The sequence below is a fragment of the Oenanthe melanoleuca genome, chromosome Z, assembly GCF_029582105.1.
Source record: "Oenanthe melanoleuca isolate GR-GAL-2019-014 chromosome Z, OMel1.0, whole genome shotgun sequence".
Classification (NCBI taxonomy): Eukaryota; Metazoa; Chordata; class Aves; order Passeriformes; family Muscicapidae; genus Oenanthe; species Oenanthe melanoleuca.
In genome coordinates this window covers 17,408,468-17,422,926 of record NC_079362.1, presented here as the reverse complement: position 1 = coordinate 17,422,926, position 14,459 = coordinate 17,408,468, and the positions used below count along the sequence as shown (strand labels likewise).

The following is a 14,459-nucleotide window of genomic DNA, read 5'->3' as shown; positions in this document are numbered from 1 at the left end:
TTAAAATCTGCTTCAGTCAAAGTGAGTTTTCCTCTCAAGTTAACAAATCTTGGATCACACCTCAACCCCATAATTCTGGAAACATTGTCTGAATAATTCTAAAGAAAAATTTATATGCTTGCTTAGAACTTTAGACAGAAACAGGTTAATTTTAAAAATCCTAAAAGAAACTAAAAAAAACCAAGTAATTTTACTGGTTTTTATCACCTCAAAAGTGATTTTCCAAAATAAATCCTACATTCAAACTGTGGAATTGTATCTGGTGGGGGAGGACAAGGTGTGGCTTCACCTGCAGATACAGGACACTTAAATATAAAACCATGGGATACGTAGGGACATATAAGAGCACATCCAGACATGTTCCTAGTTCTGCCTGCAAGTAGTGTGGATGTTTGTTATTTTTGTTACACTAAAAGCCTTTGAGTTTCGAGGCTGCTCCATCATTCCCGTGTCTCTGGATTTACGCCATGGACTTCCCGTCTGGAGCGGTCCTGGTATCGCTGCCCACCAGCAGTGATATCAAACCAGCCCCAAGAGTTCACAGAATGTGACAGAGTCTAGTCTAAAAAAAAAATCACAAATAATTCCTCCTGTTTTCAAAAGCTGCCACAGCTCTGGTTTATTAAAGGGAAGGGCTGAAATTTCATCCCATTTGTTGAACAGCTTAGGTGGTGTGTAGGAAAAAGAGGCAGCAGCTCTCTGGCCACACGGTGCTGCTGGCAGAGCTGCTGCCTACTCAAGGCTCAGGTAGGCACCTGAGCTGCATTCCTGCACGGCCAAATCCATCTCAATCCTGCAGTGCAGCCCAGAGGTGCTGCTCAGCTGCCAGCTGCAGGACTTGCTGCAGGGCAGCGCCGAGAGCTGGTAGTGACATGACTGCGGCAAAAGCAGCCAGGCTGATGACACCAACATTTGGACCCAGCGGATGACTTTCCTTGCATCCAAGCAGGAGCCTGTGCAGAGGGTGTCCAGCAGGCTCTGATCCCGGGGCAGCTGGCCACCAGAGGCGTGCAGGAAGCACGTCTGCCCCAGCAGCTGCTCCCCGGAGCACAGGCACTCCAGCGCCACACGGATGCGCCCGGCTGGTGGCCGCCCCGTGCTGTGAGTGTGGAAGGAGTAGCCAGGGGGTGGCTGCAGGATGACCAGCGGGCGGAAGGTGCTGCTGTTCCGCTGGATGCTCCAGGCTTCAGAGCTGGTGTCCGTCCCAGTGGCCAGGTGCAACTCCGGCATGGAGTTCCTCTGGGAGAGCACTCGGCAGACACGGAGGAGCTCGTCCACCAGCTCCTTCAGCACCTTCGTGCTGGGCAGGCCCTGCTGTGGAATCACAGAATCACAGAACAGTTGGGCTTGGCAGTGACCTATAAAGGCCATCCAGTGTGAGCCCACAGCCATGAGCAGGGACATTCTCAACTAGACCAGGCTGCTGACAGCCCGCTCCAGCCATATCCTGGATGTGCCCATTGCTGATGGGGTGAGCACAGCCAAAGTGCTGCCACCACTGTCTGCACCCTTCACCTTCTCTGTATGCTCACTGACCTTCTTGCTCTTGACCTTCTCCTGAATGCCAGTCTTCTCACTGTTGACTTTACCCTTGCTGCTGGATCCTTCCTGCCCCCTGCAGACAGAGCCACTGTTCCATCTCTTGGCCAGCCAGAAGGCCAGAACAGCCCCGGTGAGCCAAGGCAGCCACAGCAGCCACCATGCTGAAAGGTACAGGCTTTCCGTGGAATTGTTCTCATTGATCTCTTGCAGAAGCTGAGACATCTCCTGGTGCAGAATTTCCTCGTGCTCCCAAATCCGCTTCAGTTCATCTTTATCAATTCCTAGGTCCACCTTCAGCCCAGTCTGGGCAGCTAACAGGGCCAGGATCAAGGCCAGTGTTGGAGACATGGCCTGGTGGGAGAAAGGGAGCTCAGCACGTCTGGCTGGGAGGGAGCAGGGGGCTGGAGGCACCTGGAATGTCCCCACAGCCTCTCTGCCACACTGACAGCCCCAAGCCCCTCTTCCCCAGCCCTGGGGTCAGTGCCCTGCCCTGAGGGCCCCAGTCCCACTCTGGGTTTAAACCCCCAGGGCATCTTTGCCAGCCCCCACCCAGCCCAGCATTCCCAGGGTGTGTGCACTCACTGCCTGCCAGGATCCAACTGCCCGCTGCTGCCCCTGCACACAGGTGTCAGCGTGACCTGTGCTCTGTGGTGTCACAGCCACCAGAAACACGTCACTCAGCTGCCAAGCTGCCGTGCCCTGCTCACAGCTCCCACTGTGACCCGTGCTCTGGCATGTCACAGCCCCAGAGCCACACCTCCCAGCCCACAGGCCCCAGCCTTCATCCCTCGGTGGCTCCTGGGCATCCTCTCCTTGAGTGCAAATCCAGCCAAAGGAGCCCCCTAGGGCATTCTGGATCCAGGCTGCAGACACCCTAAAGTCATCATTGAAAGGAACATGGGGACTGGAGCTGGGTCTTCCTGTGCTGACCACTCCTGAAGAACCTAAACCTCACCTGCTGCAACCTGAGCACATCTCCTCTCCTCCTATCCCTTGTTTGTTGGGAGAAGAGATCAACCCTCACCTGGCTGCAGCCTCTTGTCTGACGGTTGTAGAATTTGGCTGGAGCACCCAGCAGCAAAGCAAAGGGCAAATCAACCCCTTCTGAGTGTTACAGATTTCCTGGCGGTGCCCCACTGCTCTCTGGTGCAGTGTCACTGCCATGCTCCTGGAGAGAATGGGGATGTTCACCACCACTCCCTGGGCCCGGCCATCCAGGCAGTTCTTAACCCAGCACAGAGTACTCCTGCCCAAGCCATGGGCTGCCAGCTTTTCCAGGGAATGCTGTGGGAGACAGTGTCCAAGGCCTTGCTGAAGTCCAGGTACACAACACCCACAGCCTTTCCTGCATCCATCAGGCAGTCACCTGGTTATAAAAAGAGATCAGACTGGTCAAACACAACCTACCCCTCCTAAACCAGTGCTGGCTGGGTGTGATGCCCTGGCCATCCTGTAAGTGCTGTGTGGTGGCACTCAGTATGAACTGCTCCATAACCTTACCTGGTACTGAGGTCAGACTAACTGGCCTGAAATTACCAGGATCCTCCTTCCCACCCTTTTTATGAATGAGTGTCACACTGGCCAGCTCCCAGTCATCTGGAACCTCACCACTTACCCAGGACTGCTGGTAAATGATGGAGAGCAGCTTCACGAGCTCATCTGCCAGCTCCCTCATCAGCCTGGGATGGATCCTATCTAGCCCCATGGACTTATGAACATCCAAGGCACTCAGCAGTTCTCTGACTGCCTCCTCCTGGATAACAGGGGGACCATTCTGCTCCCTGACCCCATCTACCATCCCAGGAGGACAGCTGTCCTGAGGACAAGCCATCTTGCCACTAAACACTGAGGCAAAGAAGGCACTGAGCACTTCTGCCTTCTCCTCATCTGCAGTGACTAAGTTCCCTACCTCATCCAATAAAAAACAAAGGCTGGACTTACCCTTCCTTTTACCATTAATATATTTGTAAAAACATTTTTTATTATCTTTTACAGAAGTTGCCACTTTTAGTTCAAACAGAGCTCTCTAATTTTTTTCCTACAAGCCCTAGCAACCCCCTTAAGTACTTCCTGGTAGACGTGACCATCCTTCCAAAGATGATACATCCTCTTTTTATTCCTAAGTTCCTCCAAAACCTCCTTGCCTATCCAGGCTGGACATTTGCCTCATCGACTCACCTTTCAGCACACAGGGACAGTTTGTTCCTGTGCCCTCAAGATCTCTGTTTTGAAGCACACCCACCTTTCCTGAACTCCTTTCTTTTTAAGGGCTGCTTCCCAAGGAACTCTCTGAATAAGTCTCCTAAATAGGCCAAAGTCTGCCCTCTGTTAAAAGTTTTATTGATATTCCTCCTGATTTCACCAAATATCGAGAACTCTATAATTTCATGATCACTGTGCCCCAGGCGACCTCCAACCACCACATCTCCTGCTGGAAAATGTTCTGCCTGGAAATTTTTCTCCTTCAGTGTTACTGTCAGAGATCATCCCTCTGTGCGCTTGGCACTGCACCTGCTGCATCCTCACCCCTGTCCCTTCCATCAGCAGGAACTCCTGCACATCAGCACTCCTGCTGCCCTGCATCATGAAAAGAGAGAGCTGTGTCAGAAGAGCAAAAAACACTTTTTCTTGGCATTTGTAACAGACACAAAAAACAGGAGCCACAACAACTGCTTCCTGGACATGACAGAAGATATTACATTCATGCAAAATTCAAGTGAAAAAACACTGCTGAGGTCTGATCTTCCAAATAAATGCAGTGGTATTAATTTTTATGAGCGGTGTCTGCATTTCAACTAGAATGTACTTTGTAGTCCAGAAATTTGTTTAGTTTAAAAAGAACTAAAATTTGTGCCAGAAACTCTTTTTGTAAAAGATAAAACTGCCTGTGGCATTGGTGATGGAATATAGAATCCCCATTACCATCTCAGGTTACATGGGTGTCCCTGATAAGTAATTTACTTCCAAATACATGCATTGACAAATATGAGTTTTAACTGAGTTTATGAGCTTTAGCATAATTTGGAGTCCAGAAATGTCTTGAGTTCAAAAAGAATCAAACTTTGTGTTAAAACAGTTTTTTGTGCAAGGAATAAATTTCCTGTGGTGTTGGAATACAGAATCCCTATTTCCATCTCAGGTTACATGGGTGACCCTGAGTAATGCTGCTCTCATGCACATTGCCAGCGCTTTCATATTCTAAAGAAATAAACAGTACAGTCTTTGAGGCTCTGTAATGGCTTGTGAGATTTTGAAGGAAGAACTTCATAGTTTTATGTCTCTTGACGAACTGTTGGCCTGGAGGGTGAAACATGCCATGTACACCTAATAAGAAAAATGCTCAGTTTGCCTGGAATTGTAGATTCCTAGAGGGGGGTACTCAGGGGGTCCACGCTCACTTTGGGAGATGCTCCACACAGCTCCCATCTCACTCAGTAGCCAACATCACTCTCGCTCGCACTCCCCTTGGTCGCACCCCACTCGCAGTCTTACCACACCTCCTGTGCACTGTGAGCCCCACTCCGTCTCGGAGGGTCTGCTCCATCTGGGTAGCTGTGCTCTCAGCTGTTGCTCAGGCATAATCAGCAGTCCATCCGTGGTCTCAAGAGATCAGGTTCCAGGGCAGCTGAAATCAGCCGGATGCTCTTCCCAAGTCCCGTCCCTCCTCGGGACCACTTCAGGGTGTGGTCATCCCGGACAAGCCCCCAGAAAGTTCTAATAAACGAGGCTTGCAGCCTTCTGCAGGTTAACTGTTTATTAATTAACAGCTGAGAACAGGAACTCAAGATAAGCCTGAGCCCCACAGGACAAACCAGAAGATTAGTTAGCACTGGGTGCTCCTTTGGATCCAAGCTTCTGCCGAAGGACCCTGGACAATCTTTATAATCTCGGCCCCTCACGGATTGGTGCGCTGTTGATCCTCGCTCTGACTGGTCCCTTCCCTGGTTGCTGGTTGATCCATACGAGGGTGCAATCCTGACCGATCATTTCGGAATACTCTGATCTTATAGGCTGGCTCGTCGTCTAATCATAGTTCAAATTGCTGTCCTCACCCCATGAAGTAATACTCCAGAAAGTTCCCTTCACCCAACCAACCCAACACCCATCGGCCCTCCCCCCAGTGGCCACACACCCACACTGCAGCACTACTAACTTGACAACTCACTATCTCATAACCTGCTTCTAACAATCCATTAAGAATTCCCACATAACCATCCATTAACCATCTATAACTTCATAACGATCCATCAACAATTAATAACTTTGTTATATTAATTAATAACTTATAATTCCACCCCTGAACATTAACTCATTTATAACAGTGCAATCTGTGTATTTTTTCCTGTATTTGGGGATTCTTTGATGGCTTGAACAGCTGGGTTTGGTTCTGTTCTTTAGTGATTATTTTTACGTGCATCTGCCAGATCCCCATGTACGATCAGCATCCATGTGAACCCTGTTTCTGATATTGCCTCCTCTTCCTCTGCTCAGTTTCATGCTCCTTTCCCTTTCTTCCTGCCCTCCTTTTCTATCACTTTTTCTGCAATCATGCAAAAGTCTCTTCTCCCCAGTTCATTCAATTGAATGAACTTTAATTGGCTGTAGTTTCAGGTTGTCAGGCACAATTGGAATTTCCTCTACTCTCTGATAAAGGTAAGGTCAATCTTCCATTTCTGACTCGGTGTAGTCATAATGGGCTGACCTCCCCAGCCGACTCTTCTGTCCCCAGCGGATGCATTGTCCTGCAAAGACTCCCTCAGGGCTCAAATTTGGGGGACAGTAGGCTCAGAGTACCTTGAGCCTGTGAGAAACAAGTTAGTGGGAATTGGCTTTTACAAAGTATTATATGAATTGATATTAAATATTATAATGTTAATATTAAGATAATAATATATAAAGTGGTTAATGTTGTTACAACAGCCTAGTTGTGAAATTGGCTTTCATGAGAACATGATGTTATAATGTAGGTTTATGAGTTTGCATTGGACTGTTGCTAGACAAACTTTTGAGACATGGCCTTAAAAGGAGCAAAATTTTATTCAGTGAGGACCCTGATGACCACAGCAATGAAACTACGTCGGCACCAAAAAGAATGACATGGGGCAAGACTATGTAAAACCAAAAAATAAATATGCATGTAATAAATGGATAGTGCAATGTTGGCTCTCATGAATGTTAAATATATGTTATAAGGTTAAAAGAAGTTCTGTTGAGATCTGGTGTTTCTGTATATGAGTTTTGCAATGTTGAAAGTTGATCTCTGACCATTGGGAATGTCGAAACAAGGGCTGCAAGGACTCTGGGAGGCAGGACAGAGGAGGATCTGGGTCAGAAGAGTGACATGTGCAGCAGTGTGGGGATGGTCGGCTTACCAGGGGGTTGGCTTGGCAATACCATGTACAAGGATTGTTACTGATGTGAGTGGTGTGGCTCTGGCTGCAGCTGAGTACCCAGTGCTGTCCCTTTTTCCTTATTCACTCCTTTGCTGTGGTTCAATAAAGCTCATAAAACTTTAAGAAGTGAGTTGTTGTTTCTCACAATGCATAAAGCTGATGCAATATTAGGGGTAGAAAAGGCAGAGCCATCATTTTGGGCACGAGCCTCTGGCGTTTTGCCATGCACCCAGCACTATACTTTTTGCCTTGCTAATTTTTTATTGTTCTCGGTAAAGCTTCTATAACTCATTCCCATTTGGGGTCTGGGTCATTTATAACAAGCCTAGCCTCCTGGAGAGCTACTCCTGGTGCTTTCTGTGCTCAGCCTGCTGCGCCAAGCAGCCGTGGCCATGGAGACTCAGGTGGGAGCTCTGCCCGAGGCCGGCAGCCAGCCAGGGCATACATAATATGTTTCCAACACCTCTCTTGTCCCTGTACCAGCCTGTAGAAAAAAGAGAATGTGAATGAGAAAAAAGTGCTGGGTTTTACTTTTTATAACAGATGCGGGTTTGCATCCCAAAGTGTCACCAAAGGTAAGATTTAATCACATCCAGAAACTATCAACTGAAAAGAAACAAGTGCTAAGTCTCATATTCAGGAAGCCACATCTACCTACTTTTTAAAATACTACTCTTCAATAAAATATTCTGGATTATAGTAAATTTTCTACTCCAGTTTTTAATTTCACCAGTTCTGCTTTCTTCTTCAGAGAAAAAGAATTCACCCACAGAATTACCACAAGCAATGCTTATCAACAGAACTGTTCTGAAAACACTTTGAATGTTCAGATCATAAACCAACTTTCAGGAAATGGACCATATTTAGTTTATTCAGTTCTTTCCACTGTCACTGATTTCTGAACTGCACCACGACTGACTACTCATTTCCAAGGGGAAGTGTTAGAAGACTGACACTCAGGACCAAATTTTGAAGTACCTCTCTGAGTCTCCCTCAGGGGATGTTTTTGTAATTCACATTTAAGAGATGTGAACTCAAATAATAGACATATAGAAAATATATACTCACATACAGATATAATGGTATTAAGATATTCCCCACCCTGGCAATAGTCATTCCCACTTCAATTGAATTAATTGAATTACACCTTACAAAGGGTGTCTTAAGAAAATCAGCAGCAGTACAACAAAAAGAAAGAAGAAAGAAAAAAAAAGAGAGAGAAGGGGAAGACAGGGAAAGGGGAAGAGGAAAGTGAAAGGGAAGGGGAAGACAGGGGAAGGTAGGGGAAGGGAAGGGGAAGGGGGAGGGAGAGGAGAAGAGGAGAAGAGGAAGAGAGGAAGGGGAAGCCTTCTCAGCAAGGTGAAAACAACCAAAGCTGAAGTGGCCACATCCTTCATGCCTCCCAACCCATGTACCAAAGATTACTGGAAGACTTTACTTTTAGCCACATTATTCCTTCCAGGAACTTTTCAGAGCTGTTTTTTCTTGTTTAATTCTGTGCAGAAAAATGAACTCTAGATGTTGCCAGGCATTGTAATTGATGCCTGTGCAGGATGGAGGGGCAGAAGGGCAGAATCATAGAAAGATTCTGTGACATCCTTGTTAAATTTACTTTAGGTTTTCAAGCCTTGAGCTTCAACTGTGGAGAATTCAAAGAGGATTCACACTCCATGAAGAGAGTGCAGAGATAACAGGTACTCCAATTCCTCCCTTACAGCATGCACACACAGAGCACATCTTGGCTTTGGCAGTGCTGGTGAAAACCTGCCATTCATACAGGCAACTCCAAGGGAAAATTATCACAGTAATGGACCCACTTGCTGGCTTTGTACTGTGCTTGGTATTGATCTGTGCCTGCAACACTGCCCAAAATGCAGGACTGCTTCCCATATTTTCATCTTTTCTAATGGAGAAAATTACATCATGTATTTTTCATTCTTGTAGGCCCCAGGGCTTTGTTTTTGTTCTGTTGTTGTTTAGTAAAAACTGCATTTCTTTAGTCTGACCTCTTGAGTAAAAGATTTTCTTCCAATTTCTCTGGAAAACAAAGAAAATAGTATGTACAAGAAAATGTAGGCAAGGCAGGGGGGAACTTTGTATTTTTTACAATATAATAGGTTTTAAATTAATTCTAAATTTAGCAGAACTCTGGCTGTTCAGAGAAATTTGTCTAAAATGACCTCTAAGTTTACAGGGACAACTGCCTAGCTTGTGTTCTGAACATAGTGCAACTGACCAGCACAGAGTGATCCTGCAAATCCAAATGCATTTCTTGTTTTATCCAGACTGACTCTTCTGTGCCTGTATGTAGAACTTTTTTTTTTCACACACTCATTTTGAAGGTGGAGTCCCCCATGCTTAAAAAAAACTGGGACGAGAAGAATTCCTGATTCTAGTTCAATATTATACTGCGAGAAAGAGTATTACTGCAACCATTTCCCAGTCTGTGTGTTGTTATTCTGTTAAAAGGATTGCAGAGCTCTTACAAGTGATATATCAGATACTTTTCCTATCTGACTATGACAGTCCTTTATTATTTTAATCACCTCACATGTTAAATGAGATTTATTTTTTCTATATTGGTAAATAGAAGGATAAAATGTGACAACAGTTAGCAAGGCAGGATCCTGAGGTCACTAATCTGTTTCCTAACTGTACAGGGCAGAATGAGACCTTGTGAGATACCTGAAGCTCCTGTTCTACCCAGTAATGTTAAATTTCAGTTTGACACAATTTTAACTGGTGATGGTGAACCAGCTGATGGAAATACAGAACAGAATGCTCTGCAAAATGCAGCTTCTGATGGAGGGATGAAGGAGCAGCAGTAGTTTTGTGCAGAGAGAGAATACAAGTCTTCCAATCCACAGGAGGTAGTTTCTCATGAGAAAGTAATAAACTTATTTGAAGAATATTAGCTAAGAAATCAGGAACTAAAACTGGAGTAAGGAAGGTCTAGGAGAGAAATTGAGGAGAAATGTAAGATGTATACTTAGAGAGTCTTTGGGATTGCTGTTTCTGGAGGAAAGTGAGGAGCCTCACTAAATGACGTCCTAAAATACCCTCCAGCCTTCTCTGCCACAACTGCAGTTTTTGAAGGTGCTATTATTTCTCTAGAATCGGGGAAATAACTAGTTACATAGCCTTCCAAAAGGCTCAACAAGCAGTTGTCTTGGGTTATTTTTTGCAGAAACTTGATTGTTTTGCTTCACAGCAAAAAATAAGGTAAAACTTCAGTCCCACCCCACCACTTCACTGAAGGCCAAAGAAAAGTCAACAAATAAACAGACAAACCTATAGGCATTCCAGTCTATGGCCTTGGGCCCAGTGTTGCTTCATCTGTTCCACACAATAAACACCCAAAAGTCCAGAGAGGCAGAGCAATGACTGGAAGTATTAAAAGAGATCTCTGGAGAACATCTACTCTGCTCCTCAGCAGAGTTCATTAACTGGCGTGTGCTCCCCACCTTTGGATCCTGGTCCTCCTCTCTTTCCACACAGATGGAAATAATCTGGGATGGGATACAGATAAAGTGAGTGACCAAGCCAGACACATTTCAAATGCCTGCATTGTATTCTGGCCAAGGGGACAGAAATCACCTCCTGGGAGAGCCTGACAAAGTAACACCACTGCTTCCTCATCCTGTAAACTCCAGAGCATCTTAGAGATCTACATTAAATAGATCTCTGCTGTCAGAGGCCAGTATCCTGTCAACATGGCGTGCCTCTACTGAGAGAAAAGAATATGTAAATTTAGAGCTTTATCTAAAAATTAGTCCAACAGGAAAGAAAATACAGAGCCCAAAGGAAACACAAGTCTGGTAAGCCTCTAAGTTTAAACTTACAGCCTGTTTCATAATCTATCTAAGACTATATATCCACCAACATGCCAGTCTGGGATTTGTGCCTGGATTTCTTTTGCTTGGAGACAGACATCTGGAAGAATCACACATTCATATCCTGAATTAGAAGGGATCCACAGGGATCATCCAGTCCAAGTCCTGGCCCTGCACAGGGCACACCAAGAATCCCAGTCTGTGCCTGGGAGTTGTGTCCAAACACTCCTGTAACTCTGTCAGCCTTGGGGCCATGGCCATTCCCTGTGGAGCCTCTTCAGTGCCCACCACTCTCTGGGGGAACTGTGAAGAGCCCCTGCCTCAGGAGGGGGGATTCTACCTAGACAGACAGCATTGGGTAAGGGGCATGACTTAAAAGAAGATTCTATCCCTCCACCCTGTGGGATGTGCCCCCACAAGCCCAGGAAAAGGCACTCTACCCCAATTTGCCAGATAAGAAATGGCCCCAGAATGTTCCTCTTTTCCTGTACATTCATTGCTTTAAATTCTGCTGGAGTGTTCCTGCCTTAGCTCTTCCCATTGTTTGTCCCCTGGCAAACAATGACCCACCCCTCTGCAGTCCCCTGCTCTCTCACTATTGAACTCCAACCCTAAACTCCACCCCTACCCTGGCACAAAAACCCCATGATTCTACTCTCATTCTTACCTTGGTCCCTGGCTCAATAGAGGATCCTGGGATTTTGCTAAACCAAGACCTGTCCTGGTTTTGTCTTTTCCTGTTGGTCATTAGTGGCTGCCTGAGGTCCAAGATGCCAGGCAGAGTTGTTGGGCAAGAAAAGGTGCCCAACGTGGGGCAGCAACACTAAGGGCCCTGAGGGCCTGACAATACAAAAGTTGCTGGGGTATCAGTCAGTCACTACTCCTTAGGATAAAGGAGGACAGCTGAGCTTCAGAGGCAGTGGTGAACAGCTCAAGACCAACAGCCCTGCACGTCCCATTTTGAAAAGCGCTGTTGAGCTAGAACCCACATACACACTATATACATATATATACATATATATGTGTGTGTGTGTGTGTGTGTGCGCGCATATATAAAAAGAAAATCCAGGTCTTAACCCCCAAGGGCTTTTAGGCTGAGCTCACAGGAACCCCCAGTCGTAGTGCTGAGGGGGGGACACTTAGGGGGACAAGGATAAAGGAGAGTAAGTTCTGTGAGAACAATAATCACAAAGGAGCAACAGGACCTTTATAGATATTTTAAGTTGTTCTTAGTTTCCTGTGGGAGAGAGTTTTCTAAAAGGGATCTGAGAAAGATCTTTCGGTGGCTTTACAAAACCTTCCCCAGTGTGTCTGCAAACTCTGATATAAACTTTTGCGACTTAGTTTATATGACCATATATGATTTAATAATCAAGAAGGACACTGTAGTACTTTGATTACTGTCCATTTCTCCCACCATCTGAGTAACCCTATACCACCATACACATGTCAAGTTCTACTGCCATCGGTCACCTCTCCCATAAATCCCCTTCTAGCTTTTGTGAAGCTCCCCTTATTCTCTTCCCCTCTGATTTTCCCACACCCGCCCCAGTCCCCAGTCCGGAGTGGTGTTTCCTGCACCATCACAGACCCTCCTTTCCAAGATGGCAATGGTTGTGCCATTTGGAACCTGTTTTCCCACTCTTCACCTTCACTTCCTGCCCCAGATCCCACCTCTGGCTCCACCTTTTCCCCCAAGTGCTCCACTTCTGGAGATTGTAGCCCTTCCATCATACATGCCTCTTCTGGGGAAGATGGAACCAAAAACCCCACTTCAGAAACTTGTCACTGCATGAGGTGTCTCCTTAGACGTGAGATCACCTCAGGAGGACATAAAGGTGGTCTGGAACCCAGTTCTTTCTGATGCCTGCCAATGAGAGACTGCAGGAGGCTGTTCTCAGAGGTTTTCATGGTTGTTTATTATTTCTTACGTTAGGAATTCTTTGCCCAGCTAACAGCGATCTGTCCAACCAGACGTCCAGGGCGGAATCTGCCTGGCAGAGGCAGGACTTATCTTTTATACTCTAAATTACAATTATTTTCCAATACACCACAACCTTACACCACAACTAGACTAATGTCTAGTTTTGTCCCTATCCAATCAAAGGATGCCAAGGCAGCACTCCAACATGGATGGCATGAAGAAGAAGGAGGAAGAAGCATACCATGCCCCAAATCCTCCATCTTAACCTCAAACCCCCTAATATAAATATTTCTAAAAATTCACTTTTCTATCTTCTAACAGTCTAATTTATACTCTACTTAATTTTTGTGACTTGTAGTTCTTCCTGCAATGTTGGCAGATTTCTCCAGGGACCCAAGTCCAGCCCCCAGGACCCCTGGGCACCATGCCAGGGTCTCTGACTCCTCTGCCAGGGGGATCTAGAAGCACCCAGGGAAGCCAGGGGAACACCCTGGATTCCAACAGAAGCCCTCATTTTGTTTACTCCCCCCGAAATAGCAGTGCCCATAACCCCCTACTTGGGCCCCAGACAACTAGCCGCAGTTATCTTACACAAGACATCAATGCTTCCACTCCTCCTTTTGAGAGAGTCTCCCACTTTGTTGTCTCTGCCAGCACAACATGGCCCCTTGAAAACCAAGCCAATCCAAATCCTACTCTCGTGAACAGTTTAAAGCCTCTGTTTCAACGTCGAGAGCCTCCTTTAAATATAGCTCTTGGCATTTGGACTCTCCCAAGAAATCTAATGCTCAGCCAAATTGTGCCTGGGTCAGTGATCACCACCCCCAGTTACAGCCACAGGCATTTCCAGCAAAGTTCTAACCAATGCTGCTGTTACCAAGAGCAAAGACATGTTACGGCAAGCTACTTTCAACCAAATCTGAGACCCAGAGCTCCCAAGAACCACCAACAGAAAGGGAAAAACTCTTTTTACTACTACAAAGCCTGCTCTAAACAACAAATAATGTAACTGTGCAAGTTTTCTGTGCCAACCTGAACACCCCCGTCCCTGGTAAACATGTTTTCAGGCGTATTTAGATCGTTTTAAGTTCAAGTGAGTTCTATATTACGTTGAAGATATGTTTGTTGAATTATTTTTGTTGTCTCAAGCCTGAGTTTATTAAATTAAGAAGAAAATATTTTTATAAATGTCAAATTTAGTTTTGTTTTCATTCTGTATTTTACTTTAGACGGCAATATATTGTTACTAATTTTAGCTTAACAGTATAAATTTCGAGTCCTCCTAAGATAATCTTTACAATACTTTGTACACTTTAGCAATTTTAACTTTGAGTTTCTTCCATTGCTCTCCCAATTATATTCAAGACCTATTAATTTTAACTGAAAGTGATTTTAAGCTCAGTCCAAAATTTTCTGCCATAATGCTGGTTCTGCCAGCAATCAACTATCCCCACTGCACAAAGTGATTCTGCTGGTAACATCTGCCTCAGTGAGTGCTTACTAAGTACCACCTCTACTCTCTCTTTTTAGCAGGAACAGCCAAGAGTAACACCTACAATTCTTACATAACATTCAAGCCCTCTCCTGCAATACTAATCAACAATTTTGTACATTCCCGCAGTCTTCATTAAAAAAGAGTAGCTTGATTTAACAGTAATAAATCTTATAAATTATTAAGTACTTTTTAAATTATGTCTCTATTCAAAGACGTCGATAGTTCATACAACTAGAGCTGTATTAAGTATCAGTATTATTAGTTAATGCCAG

General features: G+C 45.5%; 1 protein-coding gene across 1 annotated transcript; it reads right to left on the bottom strand.

Annotated features, from left to right (window-relative positions):
* Window positions 1–589: 589 nt before the first annotated feature.
* LOC130265112 (inositol 1,4,5-trisphosphate receptor-interacting protein-like 1) lies at window positions 590–2,166 on the bottom strand. Its single transcript, XM_056513925.1, has 4 exons — window positions 2,125–2,166; window positions 1,715–1,893; window positions 1,537–1,615; window positions 590–1,314 (listed from the first exon to the last, which is right to left on the bottom strand). The coding sequence occupies exons 2-4, from the start codon at window positions 1,888–1,890 to the stop codon at window positions 733–735; spliced, it is 837 nt and encodes a 278-aa protein (XP_056369900.1). The 5' UTR covers window positions 1,891–1,893; window positions 2,125–2,166; the 3' UTR covers window positions 590–732.
* Window positions 2,167–14,459: the final 12,293 nt, after the last annotated feature.